Source organism: Oncorhynchus mykiss, chromosome 10 (genome assembly GCF_057628025.1).
Source record: "Oncorhynchus mykiss isolate SJ-2025 chromosome 10, ASM5762802v1, whole genome shotgun sequence".
Classification (NCBI taxonomy): domain Eukaryota; kingdom Metazoa; phylum Chordata; class Actinopteri; order Salmoniformes; family Salmonidae; genus Oncorhynchus; species Oncorhynchus mykiss.
Genome location: NC_143031.1, coordinates 56,156,856 through 56,183,317, shown reverse-complemented (window position 1 = coordinate 56,183,317; position 26,462 = coordinate 56,156,856). Strand labels below are relative to the sequence as shown.

At 43.5% G+C, this 26,462-nt stretch overlaps 1 protein-coding gene across 1 annotated transcript; it reads right to left on the bottom strand.

Annotated features, from left to right (window-relative positions):
• Positions 1-234: 234 nt before the first annotated feature.
• On the bottom strand, positions 235-26,462 carry LOC110534317 (meiotic nuclear division protein 1 homolog). Its single transcript, XM_021619104.3, has 8 exons — positions 26,319-26,462; positions 25,319-25,384; positions 23,798-23,855; positions 21,336-21,484; positions 19,019-19,093; positions 17,323-17,437; positions 3,260-3,304; positions 235-2,176 (listed from the first exon to the last, which is right to left on the bottom strand). Exons 1-8 carry the CDS (start codon positions 26,319-26,321, stop codon positions 2,070-2,072), a joined length of 618 nt encoding a protein of 205 aa, XP_021474779.1. The 5' UTR covers positions 26,322-26,462; the 3' UTR covers positions 235-2,069.

The following is a 26,462-nucleotide window of genomic DNA, read 5'->3' as shown; positions in this document are numbered from 1 at the left end:
CTCCCTCAAAACATGAGACATCTGTAGAATTGAGTTGTGTGACAAAACTGCACATTTTAAGAGTGGCCTTTTATTGTTCTCAGCACAAGGTGCACCTGTGTAAGGATCATGCTGTTTAATCAGCTTCTTGATATGCCACACCTGTCAGGTGGATGGATTATCTTGGCAAATAAGAATTGCTCACATATAGGGATATAAACAAATTTACAAAATTTGAGAGAAATAAGCTTGTTGTACATATGGAACATGTCTGGGATCTTTTATTTCAGTTCAAGAAAGTAACACTTTACATGCTGCGTTTATATATTATATTTTTGCACAGTATAGTAGTAGCAGCACATCCTACTGGGCGGCAGTAGCCTGGCTGGTAGAAGTGTTGGGCCAGTAACCAAAAGGTTGCTGGATCAAATCTCAGAACCGCCAAGGTAAATATCTATCGTTCTGCCCCTGAGCAAGGCAGTTAACGCCCAACAACTGTTCCCCAGGCACATGGACTTCGAATAAAGTCACCCCCTATACGCCTCTGATTCAGAGGGGTTTGGTTAAATGCGGAAGACAGTTTTCAGAAGAATGCATTCAGTTTTACAACTGACTAAATCTCCCCCTTTCCCTATATATAATAATGCTGAATCTGCTGTAATGAGAAAATGGAATTAGGAATACATTGAACATTTTGAAATACATGCATAAGAAAGGATAAAGCAGTAAATGATCATTCAAACTGTAGATGTATTGTCACTGCAAAGTGAAGAAATGGGTAGGATCTGTGTGAATACTTTTCATTTTGAACAAATGGGTTGACATTTGACCTCTAGTAGTATAATGGCATCTGGAGAGTCAACTCCATGAGCACAAATTATAACCATTGTTTGTGCAGTTTGATAAAATCTGTCAAATACAGACAGCAAAAGCACAAAAGTAATTCTGGACCGTTCACGGCAACAATACCCTTTTTGCTCATACCACATTGGAATAAATCGCAGTGTACAGCAGAAAAATGCTGCCCTTTGTTTGAGAGGTTTTCGCCACATTCCAGTTCAGACAGAAAATGAAAGGTGATGCATTCACCCTGTTGCTTGGAAATTCGAGGCATATGAAATCAGTTAAGGTACATGTAGGCCTGTGGAAAACACAACAGTTAAGTAAGATAAAACATAACACTAAGACTTTATTGAAATGTTACCATTCAAATGGATCATCCATTATGTTTTCAACAACAAAACCTGAACACCTCAGTCTAGACTCTGCAGAACCACAAGACCATAAAGCACATTTACAGGGAGTTAATTTATGGAGCTTCTAAATGTTGTGAATTCTAAACGTATCCCCACTGTACAGCCAGCCTCCTCAACGATATTTCAGTGGCGCTTCCATTTGTGTTTTGGTGCTCCTTGCGTCACTCTCCACACCACTGCATTGTCAATCACCAAGCACCTTTTGTCCACAACGACCCTCTCCCTCTTTTGATTTAAACATGAGATAAGGCAAGTTCAGTCAGTCCTGGTGCCACATGCTTCTTTTGTCAAAGTAAATTATGAAAAGAGAGATAAGGGACATGGGGGGGAGCAAAAACAACATGAGTGGCTGTATTCATTTACATCTGTTTAAATCAGGTAAGATTAGATTTGTAACATCGCATGGGTGTTTGATGTGCTGCCTCTTTTTCTGTGTGTGGAGTGTGTGTGTGTGTGTGTGGGGGGGGGGGGGGGGGGGGGTCGAAGTGCTGGACACAGCTAATTTCCGTCAACGACTCTGGGCTCTCGATTTTCATGCAAACAGGTGTCCCAAAAGTAGCCCCCCCCCCCACCACCACGGAACAGCCCAAAGGTTAGCACAGCGCCTTCTCAGGTTCCACATAAGCAGCATTTGCACCTGCAAGGGCCTTGAGCGAATGCCAAAATTGCAGCTGCTCCGAGTCAACTACGGAAAACATAAGGCTGTTTTTTGGGGGGCTTGCCTGAGTGGACTTAGTGTCCTTTCAACATAAAGTAACATGTTTGACTTGCATTGTGTGCAATGGAGGCCACTCATATAACAAAAACAATGAATTAAAATGACAGATTGTGCAGTCAGTCCATGTAATCAAAATCTTCAGGTATCCCAAAGGCTTTATCGATGCGTCCGTCGTCGAAACCAAACTTCCTCTTGGCCCACGACTTGATGGCAAAGACGTTATCTGCGGACAAAAATACAATGATTAGAAAACTACTTTATTAACAAGTGATATTTCTCACTGAGCTCATTCATTCAAAACTGACTGTGAAATGAATTATTTGACAAATAGTGAAATTAGACCAATGGGATCAGCGCATATTGGTGTGTTCTCACTTTGATGCATCGCATTATCATTCATCAAACCGATCAACAACAAATATAACTTAAATTTAAACAATTCTGACGTGACCTCAATGTTGCCAAATGGAGATTTGTTGTAAGTAAATGTTGATCCTATATGAGAAGGTTAGCAGAGCACTTTCCCTCCCTGGGGTCCGCAGGATCAATGGATAGGTCTAATTGCACTTTTAAGTTCACTTGTCGGGCTTAACAATAAACCCAGGCCGGATAACTTTCAAATCGCTAACGTCATGTAATGACACTGTATTTACAGAGTGGGTGGTGGTGTGAACCCTGGGGTGTGTGTGTGCATGCAAGGCTGTGTGTGATAGTGAGTGTGTATGTGTGAGAAATATATATATATATATATATGTGTTTGTTCACCCAGTGTGAAAGGGCCGTAGATTAAGGGGAGTTATCCACTGCAACACGATAGCTAGTATGTAAACACTAACCCTGCTCCTCACTACACACCACCTAGCAGCCCCTAACTCCCTGTAGAGCCTCCCCACGATCATAATCAGCCTGAGGTCACTGGTCGAGCCAGGTTACCATCGGGTTCACGTAGTGCACACAATGGGGAGTGCTTAGGGCTGCAGTTAGTTAGTAGGTACATTGGGTTTTCAGAACCTTCAGGTGTTGTTTTCTGTGATGGCAAACAAGACCTTGGTCATCACAGAATGGGATTCCCAGAGAAACGCCCCTTTAACGTTTTTTTCCTACATGACTCAAAAAAAAGGTCAGGGGAAGAAAAGTTGTGCGTTTGTCTGGATTTCTTGTGTGTTTTTTGAGTGAAAATGGCCAGTAAAAGTTGAGGCTTTTGCCTCCACCACGTTGACTCATCCAATCCAGTGCAATGTCCATACAGTCTAGCAGTCTGCTCATGTTGTGCGTGTTAGTCAGGTTAGTCTTTCAGTTGACTTACCTGTCCATCTGGACACTGCCTCTTTAGCTGTGACATTGGACTTTCCTGCAAGACACAAACCTACCATCAACACATAGGTACTGTACTTATGCAAAAGTCTGCCATGTTGGACAAAGACCATAAACAAATCAGACATTGAGGGTAGGTATCCCTGACCCAATGCCTACTTTAAAAGCCCTTTCTAGACATTTGAGCATGCATTTTAGTCCAGGAGTAATCTGGGTTTGGGAAACCAGACGATGCATTTAGTAGAAAACTCTTACATATCACTTGACTACAGGAAACAAAAGGGTACGTTTATACACTACTACACAAACCAGTTTTACTTGAATTGGAGTCGAGCCCTTTGGCTGAACAGTATATTATGCGGGGGAGTGCGTTTCTTTTTCCTTTGCTCTGACCAGAGAAATCCCTCCCGCAGTCCGACTCCCCAGCCGTGACGCCGCTTCCAAGCTAATCCATCACCTCGAGCGCACACCAACCACTTTCAATTTCAAAGTGAGAGTTACCCTGTGTGCCCCATCCATTACAGCCCTTTGTGAATAGCCGTGGCTCGGGGGGAGATGGCAGATCAATCTGCTATGTCAGTGTAACATGCTACCCAGCCTAGCGCCGAAGAAAGATTGCAGCGCTGGGGATCCAATTTCTTGGCAGAGGGGCACGGGAGCGCCAGCCAAGGGGGAGCTGGACCACATAAGCTTGGCCAAAGCCGCATTGTTCGCTGGAAGCCAAGAAACACCTCCGTCTCCAGGGAAAAGATGCCCTCGAAGGAGCCGTTCCTGGATCAGATTTGACACAGGTGATGATATGCTGAGTGGTTATTAGAAGAGAAAAGGAAATCTTGCTTCGGATCAGCAAGTTGAGGCAGGGGTTAACGTGACTTGTACCTTTTGCTGTAGAAACGAATGCAACAGCCATCTGAAATAAATCTAAATGTTATTTCTGTGGCCTGTTTTTTTGGTTTCTCACGCAAGTCACAGGCCTATGTCCCCAAAGAACAAGAACTCAATACGGCTCAATCAGGAAAAAGGACAGAGCTATATCGTTTCACTCTCTTTAACTAGAACTAATTAACCAAACCCATTGAGACCAAAGAATACATACAGTAACTATGTCCAAGTCAACGTACTTACACAGGTTTAATCAAAGGCTGTGTGGGAAATGGTCAAATGAGTAACAATAAGTGAGTCTTCTCATGTAAGAGAGGATACTAAAACGAAAACGGGTTATGGGGAACAAACTTGACAACATGTCAGAGGCCGCACTTTGAATTGCAAATTTCATTTCCCCTCTTTTGCTTGCTCAACTAGATTTCAATGGCAACTCAAATTTACAAGAAAAGGTTGTATGTGCAAAGAAATAAAAGTGAGCATAAAATGCTCAAGTGTTTAAGTAAGCATAAATGTTTAATGTAAGTAAGCATAAATCAAGGTTTATGTCCACACAAATTACTAACAGATTTGACGCTGGTCTAGAAAAACAAAAACATCTGACTTAAGCAATCCTATTGAAGCTGAAAGACCAGGGCCAACTTTATCTGAAATCTATTCTTTACAAAGCACCACGCTATCATAGCACAAAGACACCAAACAAAGCGCTTATGTCAGTCTTAACACTAAACCCTGAACTTATAACAAAGATTAAACGTCCATAGCGGAATGACAGTATATCCATAGCGCCTGTGTGTGTAAATGTTGTCCCTGGCAATAACGGCAAGAGTTGCTGTGCTTTGGAAGGGAGTTCTGTTTAGAGATCCTTGATGTCTCTGAGGCTGGTAAAAGGATAGCAAGTTAAGACAAGCAGCAGTGTAGATCAATTAAAAACTGCTGGAGCTAGTCCAGCTTTAACAACTCTAATTCAGGTTAAAATTGTATATGAGCGTGTTGACTGATACAGGTTTTTAAAAGTAATCTGCTCTGAGTTTCACCTACACTGAACACAAATATTAAATGCAGCACTTTCAAAGATTTGAATGAGTTATAGTTCATATAAGGAAATCAGTCAATTGAAATGAATAAATGAGGCTCTAACCTATGGATTTCACATGCCTGGGAAAACAGATATGCATCTGTTGGTCACAGATAAAATAAAAAGTAGGGGTGTGGATCAGAAAACCTGTCAGTATCTGGTGTGACCACCCTTTGCCTCATGCAGCACGACTTCTCCTTCGCATAAAGTTGATAAAGCAGTTGATTGAGGTCTGTGGAATGTTGTCCCACTCCTCTTCAATGGCTGTGCGAAGTTGCTGAATATTGGCAGGAACTGGAAAAAGCTGTCGTAGATGTCGATCCAGAGAATCCCAAACATGCTCAACGGGTGACATGTCTAGTGAGTATGCAGGCCATGGAAGTACTGGGACATTTTCGGCTTCCAGGAATTGTGTACAGATCTTTGCGACATGGGGCATTATGCTGAAACATAAGGTGATGGCAGCGGATGAATGGCACAACAATGCGCCTCAGGATCTCTGTCTGCCATCTGCATCTGCCTGGTACAGTTGAAACGCTGAAGAGTACACTTCTCCAGCGTGCCAGCGGCCATCGAACGTGAGCATTTGTCCACTGAAGTCGGTTATTTGCATTTGTCCACTGAAGTCGACACCAAACATCAGGTCAAGATCCCGGTGAGAACGACGAGCACGTAGGTGAGCTTCCTGAGACGATTTCTGACACTTTATGCAGAAATTCTTCAGTTGTGCAAACCCACAGTTTCATCAGCTATCCGGGTGGCTGATCCCAGACGATCCCCCAGGTGAAGAAGTCGCATGTGAAGGCCCTGGGCTGGCGTGGTTACAAGTTGTTTGTGGCTGTGAGGCCAGTTGGACGTACTGCCAAATTCTCTCAAGCAACGTTGTAGGTGGCTTAAGGTAGAGAAATTAACAAAATGATCTGGCAACAGCTCTGGTGGACATTCCTGCAGTCAGCATGCCAATTGCATGCTCCCTAAAAACTTGAGATATCTGTGGCATTGTGTTGTGACAAAGATCCACATTTTAAGAGTGGCCTTTTCTTGTCCCCAGCACAAGGTGTGACCTGTGTAGTGATCCTGCTGTTTAAAATCAGCTTATTGATATGCCACACCTGTCAGGTGGATGGAATATCTTAGCAACAGATAAATGCTTATTAACAGAGATGTAAACAAATTTGCGCATTAAATTTGAGGTAAGGTTTTTGTACATATGGAAAATGTCTGGGATTTTTTATTTCAGCTCATGAAACATGGGACCAACACTTCACATGTTGCGTTTGTATTTTTGTTCATTATAATAAAAGTAAACTCATACAGCGCTTTTCTGAGTTGTTACCTTTGACAGCAAAGGTAACAGTTTATTTTTTAAACCCTATTTGGGTCTATTGAAGAACCACATGTTAGATAGAAGTTTTGGACTCCCGAGTGGTGCAGCGGTCTAAGGCACTGCATCTCAGGGCTAGAGGCATCACTACAGACCCTGGTTTGATCCCGGGCTGTATCACAACCGGCGTGATCGGGAATCGCAAAGGGCGGCGCACAATTGGCTGAGCGTTGTCCGGGTCAGAGGGATTGGCCGGGGTAGGCCGTCATTGTAAAATAAGAATATGTTCTTAACTGACTTTCCAAGTGAAATAAAAAAAATGGAATAGAAGTTAGACGTCTCACTCTGGCAGTTAAACTGTGTACATAATTAGTGTATTTTTTGCCATCCTTTTCAATAATGTGAATGTGCTAGGCCCACTCCTCAACCGCTTTTTTGGCAGAGCAATCTGGCCACCTCAACTTAAAATAACCGTGCTACAGCCAGTCACATATATAGACTCATCTCTCTTCCTGGTATGACAGGAGGTCCCCAACCGAGTCCCTAGCTAAACAGAACTGTCACATTCACATGGCAGAGACATGTACTAGACAGCAGTAAAGACATTCTGGATGAGTCGGAAGGACATAGGTAGTACATAGATACTCAGACCTCTCAATCTCCATGACAACAAAAGACAGCATTGACAGGGGTGAGGCAGAACAGAGTAAATATGAATATATACAGAAGCATCTTGTTAATGTCTACAGAAGTGCAGGCACCCTCAGGGGTCATGATCCCAGCACTGAGACAAAGGGCAACACCCCAAAGAGCCGAGCAGGAGATCAGCACTCCAGACCGTCCAGAGTTGCTGCAGTGTGTCTGGGGCTGTTGTTCTTCTGGCTGAGATCATAGGCCTGAGTGTCCACTATAATAAAGTGATTGTCAGTCTACAAGAAAAGCTCTCTGGGCTAGAGAAACTGGGATGGAGACATTTTAGCTCCAGTTTGTACTTCATCTCTACGGAGACTATATCCTGGGAGGAAAGCAGACCTGGTGATCATAAACATTGGCGGATGACACAACTCTGTCTACAGGGTATTCGTTAAGAGGAGAACCGGAGTTTTCAGGGCAAGGATGAAGACTATGCAGAGTGATGGACCCATTTCTCTACCCGAGAGAAGAATGCAGTGAATTGTACTTCTGGATCTATGAGATGGTAGCCAGCCCATACACAAAAGTTATAAATTGACTTCTCAAAACAGGAAGGCATCCATGCCAGTGGCTAACTCCTAACTCAAAGCAGACTCACCTGTAGGAACCAAGCCAGCAATGTATGGCTCAGCTGCATTTCTTAACTGCATTGAGTGCTGTTAATGTTTGCCTAATGGTTTTGTATGGATGTCTTATCAATGTCAATTGAAGTACTTTATTTCCTTTTAATGTTTGAATTGTACCCCTTGACTGAATACTTAACATGTTAAAAATAAACTAAATAAATTCAGTTTAACCCATAGTTGTATCAAGATCTCTTGAAAGCAAATCTAATAGCTGGTGCTGAAGCTACTCAAGCTTTAAGAAGGGAAATGAAGGTAGAAATGGACATAAGCTTGGTGACTGTACAGGCTTTTCAAATACTCACACTGATGAGGCCCGCCTCAAGTTGACAATAACCGTGTTACAGCCAGTCACATATTTTAGACTTTCTCTTCCTGGTATAACACAGGAAGTCCCTAACCGCACAGTTCCATCACACATTCAGATCAGAGACGTATTAAAAAGAGCAGTAGAGATTTTGGTTGAATCAGCCAGACATCGGTAGTACATGGAGATGTCAGAGTATCTATGACAACAAAAGACAGCATTGACAGTGGTGAGGCAGAGGAGCGTAAATAGCTACAGCAACATCTTGTCAATACTTACAGCAGTGCAGGCAGCCTCAGAGGCCTTGACCCCTTGACCCCAGCACTGAGACAGAGGGAAACACCCCAAGGAGACAACCAGTATCTCGTTTCGGAGAGCTCAGTGAAAAGAGCTGCTGCAGTGTGTCTGGGGTTGCTATGTATACTTCTACTGGCTGGGATCACAGGCATGCATGTCCACTATAATGGAATGATTTGTGGGTGAGTGTTTTTAGAAACCACTGCTCTGCTGAGAAAGACCAGTTACGGGCTCTGCGCTAGGGCAATATTCTCAAAGGGAATGGCGATATTTCAGCTTCAGGTGTGCAGACAGAACCGTCTAAGAAGAGGAGCAGACCTTGTGACCATAAACAGCAGAGAGGAATAGCCATTTATCTATTAATTCATCGACAAGGGATTCTGGATTGGTCTAACTGATCGAGATGAAGAAGGGACCTGGCAACGGGTTTACAGCACCCCACTGACCACAGTGCGCAAGGGGAGCCTAACAGCTATCAGGGCAAGGAAAAGGACTGTGTGGAGCGAAGGACTTGTATTTCTGCCCCAGAGGAGAGCTGGCATAATACACAATGCAGTGAAATGCGCCTTTGGATCTGTGAGAAAGTAGCATATCAATAACTGAAACTCCAAACCCCTCATTGCTAAGGGGCCAACTGCTAAGTCAAAGCAGGCTCACATGTACATTTCGGTTTGAAGTACCACCATTTACTTTTAACACATCCATTGGAGACACTGTATTGCTGAATTTAAAAGATCTGTTCAATGTTTGAGTTTTCAAAGATAAAATGACCTAACACTGCTGGGGTACTTACAGTGCCTTCAGAAAGTATTCATACCCCATGACTATTTCCACATTTTGTTATGTTACAGCCTGAATAAAAATAGATTAAATAGATTTTGTAGAAGCATCTTTGAGTCATCTGTAATTACAGCTTTGAGTCATCTTGGGTATGTCTGTCAGCTTGGCACATCTGGATTTGGTGATTTTCTCCCATTCTTCCTTGCAGAATTTCTCAAACTCTGTTAAGTTAGATGGGGAGCGGCAGGGGAACAACAATCAAGTATTTCCACAGATTTTCAATGCGATTCAAGTCTGGGCTTTGGCTTGACCGCTGAAGGACTTTCATATTCTTGTTCTGAAGCCATTCCAGCATGGCTTTGGCTGTATGCTTGGGGTCATTGTCCAGTTGGAATGTAAATCTTTGCCCCAGTCTAAGGTCGTTTGCGCTCTGAAGCAGGTTCTCATCAAGGATTTACCTGCATTTGGCTCCATTCATTGTTCCCTCTATCCTTACCAGTCTCCCAGTCCCTGCCGCTGAAAAGCATCCCCATAGCATGATGCTGCCACCACCATGCTTCACGGTAGGGATGGTGTTAGACGGGTGATGAGCTGTGCCTGGTTTTCTCCAGACATAGCGCTTCGCATTCAAGCCAAGGAGTTACTTTGTCTCATCAGCCCACAATCTTTTGCCCAATGACCGGTCTTTCACGTGCCTTTTTGCAAACTCCAGGCATGCCGTCATGTGCCTTTTTCTCAGGAGTGGCTTCCATTTGGCGACTCTCCCATAAAGCCCAGATTGGTGAAGTGCTTTAGATTGTTGTCCTTCTGGCAGGTTCTCCCTTCTCAGCCAAGGAACTCTGTAGTTCTGTCAGAGATGTCACTGTGTTCTTGGTCACCTCCCTGACCAAGGTTCTTCTTGCCCATTTGCTCAGTTTGGTCAGAGGGCCAGGTGTACTCCAATCAAGTTGTAGTGACATCTCAAAGATGATCAAATTAAATTGGATGCACCTGAGCTCAATTTGTAGTGTCATCGCAAAGGGGTGTGAACACTTACGTAAATGAGATATTTCTGTATTTAATTTAATAGATTTTCTAACATTTCTAAAAACTGGAAACTGTTACTTTCCATAACACTGGTGGTTTCCTCAATCAACGTCAACAGTCAAGTGAGTCAGCTACTCCCAAGTTGTCTCCCCACTTAAGAGATGATAACAAAACTACTGGTCATTAAAATATTTAGGCACATATGGGAGTAAAATGGTCACACTGGAGAGCCCTGAAAGTGAGGTAACTTTCTATTAGGAAGTCACAGGGATATTGGAATATGATTGAACAAAATATGAGCTTTTAAGAATGAGTTTCAGTAATTTTGAACATTTGCTTAAAAATGTGGGGAAATAAAAAATAAAAAATGTTTTGCTATTTTCAAAAGGTCAAAGCTATTTTTTGCAATAAAATTAGAGAGAACCATGCAAGAGTACAGTGCATGCTTTTTGTTGTTGTTGGGGTAACTCAGTGGCATAAGTAGTGGAGATATCCAAGTATCTACGACACTACTGACAGTGGTGAGGCATAGGAAAAGATGATGGATCTCCATGTTAATACAGTGACCCTCAGGGGTCATGGTCCTGGCATCAAGAAGCCAACCAAGAGATCAGATGCAAGATGAGAGAGATGATCTTCAGCTCTATGGGCAAGAGCAATGTTCTGGATGGAGCCATTGCAGCTCCAGTGTGTACTACATCTCTACTGAGAATAAATCCTGTGGGCAAAGCCAACAAGACTGTCTAAGGAGAGGAGCATGCCTAGTGATCATAAACAGCAGGTATTTATCCATGAATGAATTGACAAGGAATTCTGGATTGTTCTGACGGACAGACACAAAGAAGTGATGTGGAAATGAGTGGACAGCTTCCCACTGACCACAGGGCAGGGGAACCTAACAGTTATCAAAGCAAGGATGAGGACTGTGCAGAGATGGAATTATTTTTTGGAGAGTTGGCATGATACACAATGCAGGAAATCTGTGCGAAAGTAGCCTACACATAACTCAAACAGCAAGCTTCTCCAAATACGAGGATTTCAGTGCTAGGGGCTAATTGTTAACTCAAAGCAGACTCACCTGTAGGAGCCAACACAGCGAAGTTTAGCTCAGCTGCATAATATTTACAGTACAGAATAATGTTCATGTTTTTTTACCCTATGGTTTTATATTATACAAATGTCCACTGAGGTTTGTAGTCTATTTGCTTTTAATGTTTTACTTGTATCCCTTGACTGAGTCCTTCAATGTAAAAATGGGATTAATGAATTCAGTTCAACTCCGTTGTATCAAGTGTCAAAATCTCTTGATAGCAAGTCTAATAGTAGGTCCTTAAATGAACCCCTATGCCCACAGCCTTCTGCTAGACCAGAACCTGACTCTCTAGGGTTGCCTGGTCTTAACACACTGCAGGCTGAATCCACACCCCATTTGAACCTAGACACAACACGGTGTCCTGTAACCTCACGAGAACCACTAGCAGCTTTGGAAATACAATTAGCGTTTCATTGGGTACACTGAGACGATTATCTGAAAATGTACGCGGGGATAAATGCCCAGCCTTGTGGAGCCCCTCCGGCAATGAGACAGCTGCGGGGGGAGACAGAGAGACGGTGGTGAAAGAGAGAAGGGTGAAGCAGTAGGGGCGGAGGTGGAGTCCTCCTTGGCATCCGCCTGCGCCGGGGATTTCGGTTCGCACCGCCGACAATGGTCACCAGAATCAATCAGTTCCTGAAGGACATGTGGGTAAACCCGCTAGCGGGGGGCACTAGAATAGGGGAGGTCCCGCTTATTCTGTCTCCCTCCCTCCATCAATCAATCTGGGGAATCTAGGAGTGCCGTGCGTCTGTAGGATTTGGATCGCGTTATTCGACTTTCACGCCTCATCATTCAGACTTAAGCAGAACACACACAGGGAGAGGGTTTGACATTTCGCCGTGGACTCGTCTTTCAGCGCTCATGGGACGGGCTGTGGGGGCTACGGTGGGGAGTAGCGGTCGGCATCCACTTTCACCAGGGAGCCACTTTAGACGGGCCACAATTAGAAACCAATTCCAGTCCCATTTGGGGGGGGGATTCAGATACCAGTCAAGACAAATAAGTGATGGGGGGATGCCTTCAATGGTTGCAATGCACAAGAACATGCACATGCTCAGACATACATTCATTCTACACACACACACACACACACACATCTGCTGCTACCAGACTCTTATTATGATTGCAAAATACTGTACAATTAACAGCTGTCCCCCAATCATGTGTAAATATTGGACTATAACTTGTGCCTTCCTGCATTACAGTGCCTACAGAAAGCATTCACACTACTTGACTTTTTCCACATTGTGTTGTATAACAGGTGAATTTTTTGGGTTACTGGCCTACACACAATACCCCATAATGTCAAAGTGGAATTATGTTTTAAAAATGTGGAATTAATTAAAAATGAAAAGTTAAAATGTCTTGAGTCAGTAAGTATACCACCCCTTTGTTATAGAGCCCCATAGTGGAGGTGTCATAATACCTATAAAACCTAGCGGTCAAACAGGGAAAATGGTTCCAATTGTTTTTTTCCCCATAAGGGATTTTCGTGTAGGCTTAACCTGGCGTGACATTTTGATAACCATGTAAATCTATCGGACTAGGTGACTTATCAATATATTCAGCTCTATTTACTCAGATTCGAAAATGATAATTAGCCTCAAAGTAGACGGTCATGCAAGACCACAAATCCCTGCAAGCACGTCTTCTCTTGCCGACACCTTTGCTAACAGGTATCGTTTCAGTGGAGGCTGCTGAGGGGAGGACGGCTCAGGGAAAGCACGTTTGATACATGCCATCCATTATTATGAGCCGTCCTCCCCTCAGCAACATCCACCGTTCACAGAAGTCATGTGCAGACCAGCTGGCTGTTGTGTTCTCTGACATTTTCAATCTCTCCCTAGCTCAAGCCTCTATACCCACCTGCTTCAAGATGTCCGCCATCAACCCTGTGCCCAAGAAAGGGAAAGTAATTGACTGAATGACTACCGACCAATAGCACTCACTTCAGTCATCATGAAGTGCTTTGAGAGGCTAGTCAAAGACCATATCACCTCCTCCCTCCCCGACACACTCGACCCTCTCCAATTCGCCTACCACCTTGACAGATCCTACGACGACGCAATCGCTGTTGCAGTGCACACTGCCCTTACCCACCTGGACAAAAGGATTATACGTATGTGATGTATATGTGAGGATGCTGCTCATCGACTACACTTCTGCCTTCAATGACATAGTGCCCTATAAAGCTCACAGCCCTGGGTCTGAACTACTCCCTATGGAGCTGGGTCCTGGACTTCCTGACGGGCCGACCACAGGTGGTGAAGGTCCCCTCCTGTATCCTCTGTATACCCACAACTGCATGGGTAGTTCCAACTCCATCATCAAGTTTGCTGAAGACACAACAGTAGTAGGCCTGATCATAGACAACGAAGAGACAGCCTACAGGGAGGAGGTAGGCACTCCGACAGTGTGGTGCCAGGTAAACAACATCTCCCTCAACGTTAGCAAAACAAAGGAGCTGATTGTGGACTTCAGGAGGAACCAGGCAAGACAAGCTCCCATCCTCATGAACGGAGCCGTCGTTGAGGCGGTCAATAACTTCAGATTCTTCGGCGTACACATCTCAGAGAAGCTGAAATGGTCTAACCCCACAGACACCATTGTGAAGAAGGCACGACAGCAACTCTTCAACCTCAGGATGCTGAAGAAATTTGGCCTGTCCCCGAGGGCCCTCACAGAGTTTGACAGGAGCAACATCGAGAGTATACTGTCAGGCTGCATCACAGCCTGGTACAGCAACTCCACCGAGAACCGAAAGGCTCTTCAGAGGGTGATACGCGCAGCCGAATGCACCATTGGGTACACACTGCCTGCTCAACAGCACAGCTACAACACCAGATATCGCAGGAAGGCCAAGATGATCATCAGGGACCCCAGCCACATCCTTTTCTCCCTGCTTCAAATCACTCAGACATGGGCAGTACAAAAAGCTGAAAGACTGGCCAATAGTTTCTACCCTCAGCTGCTGAATAGCCACCACTAGTCAGCTACCTGGTCGCCTACTACCTGGTCACCCTCCTACACCCCTATGGACATTCCCCCCACATTGAATATCCCTTTGAGCACGGGGAAGTTATTAATTATACTTTGATGGTGTATCAATACACCCAGTCACTACAAAGACACAGGCGTCCTTCCGAACTCAGTTGCCAGAGAGGAAGAAAACCACTCATGGATTTCACCATGAGGCCAATGGTGAATTTAAAACAATTACAGAGTTTAATGGCTGTGATAGGAGACTGAGGATGGATCAACAACATTGTAGTTAATCCACAATACTAATCTAATTGACAGAGTGAAAAGGAGGAAGAGTTTACAGAATAAAACTATTCCAAAACATGCACCCTGTTTGTAATACTGCAAAAAAATATGGCAAAGCAATTAACTTTGCGTCCTGAGTACAAAGTGTTATGTTTGGGGCAAATCCAATAGAACACATTTCAAGAATAGTGGTGGCTACATCTTGTTACAGGTATGCTTGTAATCGTTAAAGACTGGGGAGTTTTTCAGGATAAAAGAAATAAACTAAATGGAATTAAGCACAGGCAAAATCTGGTTCAGTCTGCTTTCCACCAGACATTGGAAAATGAATTCACCAAATGAATTCGCTGCCAAAAGGTGATTCTAACATGTATTGACTCTGGGGGTTAAATACTTATCTAATACATACATATGCTTTTTATTTTTCTTATTTCTTTTTACAAAATGTTACAATTTTTCTTTCACTTTGAGTCTTGTGTAGATCGTTGACAAAATTACAACAAAATCCATTTGAATCCCACTTTGTAACAAAATGTGGAAAAAGTCAAGGGGTCAATCAATCAAATGTATTTATAAAGCCCTTTTAATTAACATCAGCAGATGTCAAAGTGCTGCACAGAAACTCAGTCTAAAACCCCAAACAGCAAGCAATGCAGATGTAGAAACATGGTGGCTAGGAAAACTCCCTTGAAAGGCGGGAACCTAGGAAGAAACCTAGAGAGAAACCAGGCTCTGAGTGGGGGGGGTCCTCTTCTGGCTGTGCCGGGTAGAGATAAGAGTGCATGGTCATTACGGCCAGATCGTTAAGGGGTGTGAATACTTTCTGAAGGCACTCATGCTAAAATGTTTATTCTATTCTACGGAGCCATTCACCTTGTTCGTATTCGCATCCTTTGTTATTGATGCATTGTGGAGAAGTAACCGACAAGTAAGCATTTCGTTGGGCGGTGTATACTGTGTGTATCCCGTACATACGACTAATACAAACTTGAAAACACACACCTGCTAGGGCCTTCATTGGTACGCCTGCGCCTATTATTTTGACGTGCAGAGCAATTTCACAGGCAAAAATGGAGAGGACCCGTTCAACCCATAAAAGAACAGACTAAAAGACTTCCCTGTCGCGGTAACCACACAGCTGTTGTAGCGGTTTAGCCTTGTGAGTACATCATTGAGAAACGGGCTGTTTTTCCAAGGGGACTCTGTAATGGACATGGGGCCAGCTGTTTCCCCAAGATTCTGTTCAGAGTCTGTGTGTTAAGTCACTCTGGACAGTAACAGCTTCTTCAGTGACACTAGCGGAGGCGTGGAGTGCAGTGTCGGGGCTATTAAAACGACAGCACTCTTCATGTGCTTGACAACTCAATAGCGAGGCCTCGTAGCATCGACGGACAGGAGAGAGGACGACAAGATAAATCAATCACACATTTAGAGTATCACATGAGTGCAAATATACACACACTAAAGCCACAACGATTCCTTTTTAGACTTCAAATAGTCAATCGCTTGTCGTGCCTATACCAGTTGAGAGGTGTGTAAAAATAAACAGTCTATAAACTCAGGACACGGGCAGACCGTTAAAAGCTGTTAATCCCGACCAGTTAAGTTTTGTGCAGGCCCAAGAGGTCAGCCATGTTGTGTACGCAATAACAGCCATGGGCTTAGTCGGAGTTTCTACTTTAAGAGATGGGTTAAACTGAGCAAGACTTGAAACCAGAGAAGTCAAGGAGGGGAAGCATAGATTTGGAAAGGGATAGAACGGGCATTCCGATTCAAAGCCATGTTCCGTAGTGGTAGGCCGACTGTGTTTGGAATGCTCTTTGCCTTTTTTTTACATGCCTCACGCAACTGTAAGGTGCACAAATCTGAGGGCGTCTCCACTCCATCATGAGGAGTGTCCTATTTCCTTGTGCTGGACTGGAGCCATGTTCGATCTATCGATTCTATTTCTACGCACTGGAGCAGATCCAGATTTGAGACTTAAGCATGGCCTCGTAGGCTACTGGCATGGGGCTGCTTGATTGCTTTCTCCCTCTTGGACACTGTCCAGGTCTCTCCTCAGCCTCTGGGCTTTTAATAGGAAGGCCTGATGGACAGCTGTGGATCGGGCCATCTGTCCAGATGAGGCACCTGATGTTTCATTGGATTCCCTCCTTTTATTAATTCGATCCAAACTTAATTTGTATGGGGAGATTTCAACAATGGCGAAAGTTTGAAGATATACAAAATTGGGGCAATGTTCAAAATACAGGTAAAATGAGCTTGTGGTTAAAGCAGAAGTTATTGTTGATATGACCTATAAAATACTTAATAGCCTCTTTCTCAAGAACCAAAGGAGTACAGATAAAAGTTAACGCCTGACATTTGGAGGGACATTTTTATTTAACTATGCAGTTAAAAACTCATTCTTATTCACAATGACAGCCTACCCTGGCCAAACCCTAACTACGCTGGGCCAATTGTGCGCCGCCCTATGGGACTCCCATCACGGCCGGTTGTGATATAGCCTGGAATCGAACCAGGGTCTGTAGTGACACCTCTAGCACTGAGATGCAGTGTCTTAGACCGCCGTGCCGCTTGGGAGCCTGAGTGAGCACTTCGAGAGCACACTTCAGGAAAAAAACGGTCTGATTATTGGGACGCAGCCTCCTTTTTTTGAGAGGCTGGTTACAGGGTACTCACTCATCTCCTCGATCACTTCTGGGTCACACTCCCTGTACTTCTCCAGCTTTGACTTCAGATGACTCCTCTTCTCCCTCAGAGCCTGCAGCTCCTTTAGAAGAGAGGCCCGCTCCTCCTTTATAGGTGGACACACACACACGCGAAAATCCAAAGACACACACACATTACGTACACACAAACATATGCACAAGTATACACACACCAAGTCTGCAAACACATATTCGGGCAGGGAATTGCCAGGTATCTCACGATACGATATTATCACCACACTTAGGTGCAATATGATATGTATTGCAATTCTCACGATTCTATTTGTATTGCGATTCAATACTGTGATTTCATTGCAATTCGATGTTCCAAACATATTGCTCGTCATTTTGATCAGTCAGGGAAATAGAAGTGTTGGAAACAAAATTGGCTCCCCATTTAAAAAGATGGAGAACCAGCTATGAAGGAAGGTGTTTTGGTGCAGGTACAATATTGCAATATTGTCAAAACAATACATTGTCAAAAACAATATCTCAAAATGTAACTATTGACCCCCTCAATCGCTAACACTAAGGAAAGTACTCAGACCCGTTGACTTTTTCCACATTTTGTTACATTACAGCCTTATTCTAAAATGGATTAAATAAAAATCCTCAGCAATCTACACACAATACCCCATAATGACAATGTAAAAACAGGTTTATAGAAATAAATATGAAAGGGAATACATAAGTATTCAGATCATTTGCTCTGAGGCTCGAAATTGAGCTCAGGTACAGCCATAATTCCATTGATTATCCTTGAGATGTTTCTCCAACTTGATTGGAGTCCACCTGTGGTAAATGTAATTGTTTGGACATGATTTGGAAAGGCACACACCTGTCTATATAAAGGTCACAAAGTTGACAGTGCATGTCAGAGCAAAAACCAAGACATGAGGGTGAAGGAATTGACCATGAGAAACAAGATTCTCTGGTCTGAAGAAAACAAGATTGAATTATTTGAACTGAATGCCAAGCGTCACGTCTGGAGGAATGGTAGTGGCAGCATCACTGTTTTTCCAGAGGCAGGGACTGGGAGACTAGTCAGGATCAAGGGAAAGATGAACGGAGCAAAGTACAGAGAGATCCTTGAGATCCTGCTCCAGAGCGCTCAGGACCTCAGACTGGGGCGAAGGTTCACCTTCCAACAGGACAACGACCCTAAGCACACAGCCAAGACAACGCAGGCTTCGGGACAAGTCTCTGAATGTCCTTGAGTGGCCCAGCCACAACCCAGACTTGAACATCTCTGGAGAGACCTGAAAATAGCTGTGCAGCAACGCTCCACATCCATTTTTTTATTCTTAATTTATTAACAAACATTTCTAAAAACCTCTTTTTGCTTTGTCATTATGGGTTTGTGTGTGTAGATTGATGAAGGGGGAAAAAAACTATTTAATCCATTATAGAATAAGGCTGTAACGTAAATGTGGAAAAAGTCAAGGGGTCTGAATAATTTTCCAAATGCACTGTATATGCAACACACACACCTACCCCTCTCACTGGTGTGGATTCTAGTCCTTTAACTTACAATATGAAAACAAATCACTTATCATTAACAAATTCATAAGTCTTAATGTAAGACACTCAGTTTCAGTGATAAAATTAAGGATAATAAACAGCCTTCTTTCCCTTTAAGGTTGGCATGTGCGCATAAATGTACTTACTGTATCTTCACGTCCTACTTTTGCTTTGTCGACAGCCTGCTGCAGAGACATCTTCCTTTGTTTCGCCTCGGTATGCTATGGCGAGAAATTAGATCTTGAATGAACACAATATTTAACACCATATTTAATTTTCACATCAATGTTGTGTTTTGTGGGCTTCAACTTGACACATGTAGCTACTCATCACGCACATTAATATATAAAAAAATAATGCACATATAACTAAATATCATACGTTATCTAATTCTTAAATTGTGCATAGGCTAGGGCGATATACCATTTATAATGAATATCCGAGTACTTCTAAATACCAACGGTATTATTTTCAATACCTGCAGGGGTGCGTGCTACTTATACATAGAACTATAAGACAGCTAAGATGTGTCAAATAAATTATATCCAGCTCAGGGCTCCAGCTATGCATTTGGTTTTGTAGCTAAGTAGCGATATGTCAAGATCAAGCTTCTTGGTTACAGCAGTGACATTCAATCTCCTCCTGGATCAAAATACATGTTACCTATATTGTTTTGTGTGTCAAAATAAATAGTGCCCCTTGTGCGCACTTCTGGTAATACCGTAAACACGGGTATGAAAACCTGGCAGCTATAATATTTGCACTGGCTAGTATTCTTACACATTGGCATGGGCTGTGTCCCTACACAGGAAACAGGGTGTCATTTGGGGCACGTTAACTGACATCTCTTTATACATCATAACTCGCATTAAAACGGTTTGTATTCAAAAGTTCAGACGGTGATAAAACAATAGTTATTGTATTAAAATACAATTTTACTAAAACTGTATAGACTACAAAACAAACAGTCCCCTTCCTTGTACTCTGTTTATGGAATAAGACACGGGAGGGTTCTCATATAAATAAGTCACTGATAAAGCATCACATATTCACGCCACTGTGTTTAATTTCCAACTCGGCGGCGGCCGCATCAGTGGCACCACTGGCGACCAGAAGCGGTTTATTCGCCGCAGAGTACACACCTTCACCACGTCTGGTCTGTGGCGTGGAGCTGGGGATCTGGGTCATCACGAGGAGGAAATGCTATCGAGAGGACCACCAAGTGACACTGGCGCCTGTGACAAGCCACACCACCTTCATCACCGCTACTGATAGCGGGTCCGCCACCCCCCACAACTCTGCAATGAGACTATTAGGTCTTAGATGTAGGCTACTTTGGTTCTGAACCTAGAGCCTCTTGTGATCATGACCAAATGAGATACTGCGTTGAAAATGTACTCCTTACTTATTCGTTATTTTGTTGGGGACAGAGATAGCGAGAGAAAGACAGGAAAGATGGGAGAGAAGATTGTGCCAGAAGGGTGTGGGCTGGATTTCGAACACACGCCGACATGGTAGGATGTGCGTGTGCTCTGAAGACAGCGGTCTTAACCGCTCCCCTCAAACTCAACTCTAGACACATTTTAATTTTGTCTTCACAGTCAATATTTTATTATTTAGAAGATTTGTAAAGTGCAATTTGATGAACAAATTGAAATTTTGATCACACAACATGTGATCAGTAAGTCTTATCGCCTGTTTGAGTGTAGTAGTAATTCCTCCCACTTACAATAAAAGCAAATGCTTTACTGCAAACAAGTGTGCCTGCTTGGTGTGCTAGCTACAGAAACCAGAGTACAGTTAACCACAGCTCTGAGAACAGAGAACGCATTTGGGATAGGAAATGCACCGGTCTGTCTGTGGGCTTGAGACTATGCAGACAAGGGCTACATCCCAAATGGCACCCTATTCTCTATGTAGTACAGTACTTTTGACCAGGACACATAGGGTTATTTAGTTAAGTATATCCAATAAGGTCCTGGTCAGAAGAAGTGCACTAAGTAGAGAATAGGGTACCATTTGGGACACAATCCTGGTACGTGAGGTCTATAGGCCTAAGATGTTCTGTAATAAGAACCATGTGAGTCACAGCGTGAACTCCATAAAGAGTCTAGCAAGCTGTTAAAACTGGAGGGGAGGAGAGGCCAGTAGACCTGCAGCATTAGGTTAAGGTCAGAGGTCAGATGGGGGAGTGACCGTGTACTTTGCCCTGTTGAAAACCAATATACACACACACCACCACCCCCCCCGCAGTGTCAGTAGGGTTACAAAATTCCAGAAACAAAGAAGACAGATCACACTATTGAGGGGGCAGTCCCACTCACATAGTGTTTATTGGATAGGATAAATAGAAGAAAGAAAGTTGCTGTAGCAGTGAGTCGGATTCTAACCCGTGCTGCAGCGGTATGCTCTAGAGGCAGTGGCTTAGACCGCTAGACCACAATACACCCCTGTTATAATCACCTGCTTGTCCAGCTCCTCCAACCTGCGCTTGCGGGCGTGCAGGGCCTTGCTGGGAAAGGCCCAGTAGTAGTTGGAGGTTCCCACTCTCTCACAGTCCACCATGTTGTCATCCACCAGACTCTGGAGAACTTCCTTCACTGACATGGGTGCTGCAGACAGGAGGAGAGAGGCAAGGGCTCTTTCTCAGTTAATCTTTCCTGGGTTTGTCGCATCCTCTGTCCTCACCTTCTCAAAACCCATTGGAGAAAAAAGGTCAGAGTGGAGGGACCTTGGACCATCTCCTCCAATACGACTGAAAAGGATGTGAGGAATCACGGAAAGGTGAATTCACGTAGAGCCCAGGAATGTGTTAGTGCCCTAGTTCCCTAATGATCAATTCACACTCCATAAGAAAACAACTGGATTTGTTTCAAATCTTCATATTACTGAGTAAAGCCCATTATACTAACCAGCCTCATATAGCGTCGATCTTCCAACTCTGTGGTCCAGATGTCCCGAGACCAGAATCAAGCTACACCCCAAATGGCATCCTATTCCCTATATAGTGCACTACTTTAAACCAAAGTGCTAATGACCCCTGGTCAAAAGTAGTACACTAAATAAGGAATAGGGTGCCATTTGGGATGCAAACCTAGCCCACTCATCAGCCACATAATCGCTTTACATTCATTACAACAATAAGGTCCGGGACTCTTGTGTATTCCCTCCCTCTCTTAACTGATCCCAAATCAGCCGAGAGTAATAGAGGGCTTTCGAAGTTGCCCCTAGAAGTTGATTTTGTGTCAGTTTAGCATTTTCCCCACAATGGTTAAGGATATATTGGGGGAGGGGACACTGGTCCTAGATCTGTACCCAGAGGAAACTTTACCTCCGAGCGTAATAGAACGTTCTTACATCTGGAACGAGGGCGGCTGGTGAAATGCGATAGTCCAACATCATGGACTGTTCTGTTCCTCTGCCGTAGCACTAATAAAGTTGATCTGGTGTGATTTGGAGCGAGTTGTGTTAAAGGGAAAGTTCAGTATTTTACAACTTAAAGTTAGATGGCTCCACATCCTGAAAGTAGTCTTATGGCCAGGAGAAACTGTAATCCATTGTTCCGTTTTCTCTAAACAGCCACTACAAACTTTAGCTATACTTAGTATACTGTGTATATGTAAAGCACTGAATTTCTACTTTAAGTACTGGGAGGATGTTGTGCAGCAGGGAGAATCAAACTAATGGGCCCTGTTCAAGCAAACTCTGGAACGAGGATTTCAGGGGCCTCATTTATCAAACATGCTTAAATTTCTCGATAGTCTGGCACATCTGGACTTGCTAGTTTCTCGTCTCTGTCTCACTCGTTTGCCTCTCTCTCTCTCTCTCCTGGGGCCTTTTGAAAATATATAATTCCTTCAAATAATCACTGATATAACATAGCTGAATTGGTGGAAGGCAATGTAGTTGAATCCTTGGTTTCGTTAATCCAATGAATTGAAATGAGTGATTAGGCTACATCAAGGAAAAGGATGGATGCATTTTCAACGTATTCAAAGAGGGCCCCTGATCTCACTCTCTCCCTTTCTCATTCTCTCCCTCCTTCCCTCTCTGCTGTGTGTGATAAACTGCTGTGTATATCACACAGTCCCCCTCCTCCCACCCTGCCCCCGTAACTACATCCTGATGCCAGAGCAGGGCCTTAAAAAACATGTGATTCCAATCAGTCGTGAGCAGCCCGATCAAGTTCCCGCAAATTAATGTAACGTCCACTGTAAAAAAAATAAAAAAAAAGAAAGAAAAAAAGGAAAATAACGTCCCTTTTGGGTGCGTACCAAAACAGCACGGCTTTGTTTCTCTATGGGACCAGCACTTAAAACATGTACTTTTCATTGAAGTTCTCTCTCTCTATATACACAGACACACTCACGCAACATGTAAAGGGTTCATTGTGTGTTCAAGCAAATGCAGTTCAGCCCATACCCAAACTTGGCTGTTTCATCTGTATCATTGCTATGAGAAGTTAGTGCCTTTTGGCAGTAATGTCGTCCCACTCCATACTACAGCCTAAATATGGGATGAATCATAGTGGTTAGGGCTAGACTCGGTTGCCAAGACAATGATGTCGGGACCGTTTTACCATTATGTTGTTATGGGTGCATGAGGGCACCTTTCTGTGTTGACACAGACCGCACATTCATGGGAAGAAAATGACGCGGAACTACTTCAAGCATCTGCAGAATGCTCGGCCCAAAAACATTAACCCTATTAAATTCAAGAGGGGGAAAAAAACGACCTCTGGGAATTTTAGTACGCCGGTCTTAAAGATTTGGGATCCATATGCCGTCACTGAGTAGAAAAGGCACCTTGGCATCGCAGGGAAATGTTTTAATTTCATGTTTTATTTATATAGAAAATAAATCACGAGTCCCGGGTTTCACTTGTAAAACGATCCATCTGGTTCGTCTCAATGAATCATTACTCACTTATTCCTTTAGTCTTGGGGGCGATTTTCTCGATGTCCTTCAGCTGAAACACCTCTTTCTGGTGAGAAAGACAAAAAAACAACAACTCCATACTACTATATATATATATTTATGTATGAGCAAGTTAGAGAGGGTGCCAAGATGCCCTAAACTAATACTCTAGAAGCTCTACCTTTTCAACTAGGCCATAAGATAAAACACCTACAGGCCATATGCATGCATTCAGTGTGTCAACAGTGAAAACAGACATTTATTGGTGTTGCTTCAAATCAAAGAGGGCATGGAAAACGTTATAGGATACCAAAACCGGTATAGGCCTATAACATGATCAAACATGATATGAAGTATGCTTTACACCTAGAAATGAACTCTATTTCTATGGTTTTAAACCTTTAAGTGACCAGTAAGAGTGCGACAAAGAGGAAATCCCTGCAGACTTGTCAAACTGCAGACTTCCAGTTTCTTGCCGTTAAAGTTCACCGGTGAAAATGGAGTTAGTTGGTTGGGACATCTTGGTAACCCGGTTCCCGCTATTCAACCCCAGTGTGCGTCGGCGTCGCACATGCCACCCTATTCCCTATGTAGTGCGCTACTTTTGACCAGGGTCTATAGGGTTCTGGGCAAAGGTAATAAATAGGGAAACGGGTGCAATTTGGGGTGCATTTTGGGTTTGGCTCAGTTTCAAAAGCCTCCGTAGAACTGATATTTCCCATGGGCAGAATTTCATGTTCAAACTAACTTTACTCTGAATCAGCAATACAGCATGTACCGTCCTGAAAACCTCTTCTACTGGTTAACCCCAGCTTAGAAACCAAGTTCCCTGCCCCAACATGTCCAAGGGTGTTTCACACTAGAGGGAGAGCCTGTGTGTGTGTGTTTGAGAGATGGAGGCACGCTCAAGGTGCTGTGTTTGGTCTGTTTACTTTAGCTCAGGTGTCATAGCCAACCCTGGCATCCGCAGCAGCTTTCTAACTGCAGTGCGAAACCAGCCCCCGGTTTCACCAACTGACTCAAAACTCCCACAATCACACTACTCTCCATGGATACTCTTGGACCTCCATACACAGCTTGAAGTGAAACGGCATGTGTGTTATGAAATAGACATAAGTGTCAAATTACTAAAGGGATAGTTCACCAAAAAATGACATTGGTTTCCTTACCCTGTAGACCAGTTTCCCAAACTCGGTCCTCGGAAACCCCAAGGGGTGCACGTTTTTGTTGTTGTTGCTGTAACACAAACAACTGATTCAAATTATCAAAGACTGAATGGTTGATTATTTGAGTTACCTGTGAAGAGCTCGGACAAAAAAACAAAACGTGCACCGAGTTTGGGAAACCCTGCTGTAGTGAAGTCTATGGAGAAGATAAGGTATGACAGCAATTCCTGCTTTGGTTTTAGTTTCCCTGGCACCGTTTCCACATGCTAACATTTAAGAATTTGTGGCACAAATCCCATTCACGTTATGGGATCGATTAGCAAGGACACTAATGTTGTTTTGGTGAACTATTCCTTTAACTCACTGTCTCAAAGAAAATCTCCATCATGCGTGTCCTCTTCTCCTCATGACTGAGACCTTTTTTTTTGGACTGCAAGACAAAAATAGAGAATAAATAGAATAAGTCAGTCGTATACGGCAATCTGTAAATGGTATATACATATTTGGACTTTCAAAATTGATTCTTGAAAGTCATTCACTGATTCTTGAAGAATTGAACATATAAATTCCTCATGAGCAGCTCAGTTCAACTGTCATAGCCCATCAGAACCCAATATAAATTGTAAAACTGTATAGCCTCAAAACATGGTTAAAACTATCATTTTTATCTCATGGATGGTCAGTCATTGCATCCGACTTGGCTATACAGCATTTACTGAGATGCTGCCTCAGCAGACTTTTGGGCTTCATACTTCTTGCGCTTAGAAGAGCAGCGCTATTGTGAAGGAAGTTGTCAAGGAAGTAAGTTCGTGTTTATACTCGACCTCCCCCCAAACCTACCCGTGTACAGAGCTTTTCATACCATCTACACGAAGATTCCCGACCACATTTTCGGATCAAACATACATTTGGCTTTTTAGCCTAAATCTCTCCATCCCTCAGCGATTTACAAAAACAGAGGTGGGGTTGACATTGCACCCCCCCCCCCCCCCCCTTAAAAGACACATAAACAATGTGCCTCTTGACATATTCGTGTAAATTAAGCTTCGCAGACTTTCGCTGAGGGGCCGTGGCAAGCTCGGAGGAGCATGTGAACATAAATAAACGCCAACCACATATAACATAACATAGTCCTAGCTAGCATATGGACGCAACAGGTTTTTTTTAGCAGAGACATGCCAAGCTAGCATACATGCTAGTTCGTTTTAGCTGAGTGTGCTAAACTAGCTATAGTATATACTTCGCTAGCTACTGTAGAGTTCAGCCAAAGCTTCTTCAACTGGCTATCTAGCTGAGCCAGTTAGCCCGTGTGCCATTCAAATGGGGCAAGGGTGTTGACTGTAAAAAGGGTATAACTAACTTACCATTATGCAATGTAAATAACCTACACGGACCGCGCTTATCCTTCAGTGCAAGCAATGAGTTTCCCGCGGTAGTTCAAAGGTGGTCGACAAGGGAAGGGAGGGCGGGGTATTACACTCGCCTCTCATACCCTGGCGCCGCCTGTT

Excerpts from the sequence above, each read along its gene's own strand:
- LOC110534317 (XM_021619104.3), bottom strand. Across the intron at positions 21,485-23,797 it reads CCCCAAGACTAAAGGAATAA|CACCCATGTCAGTGAAGGAA; the intron begins GTGAGTAATGAT and ends TCCTGTCTGCAG. Across the intron at positions 3,305-17,322 it reads AGAAGTGATCGAGGAGATGA|GAAAGTCCAATGTCACAGCT; the intron begins GTGAGTACCCTG and ends TGTGTCTTGCAG.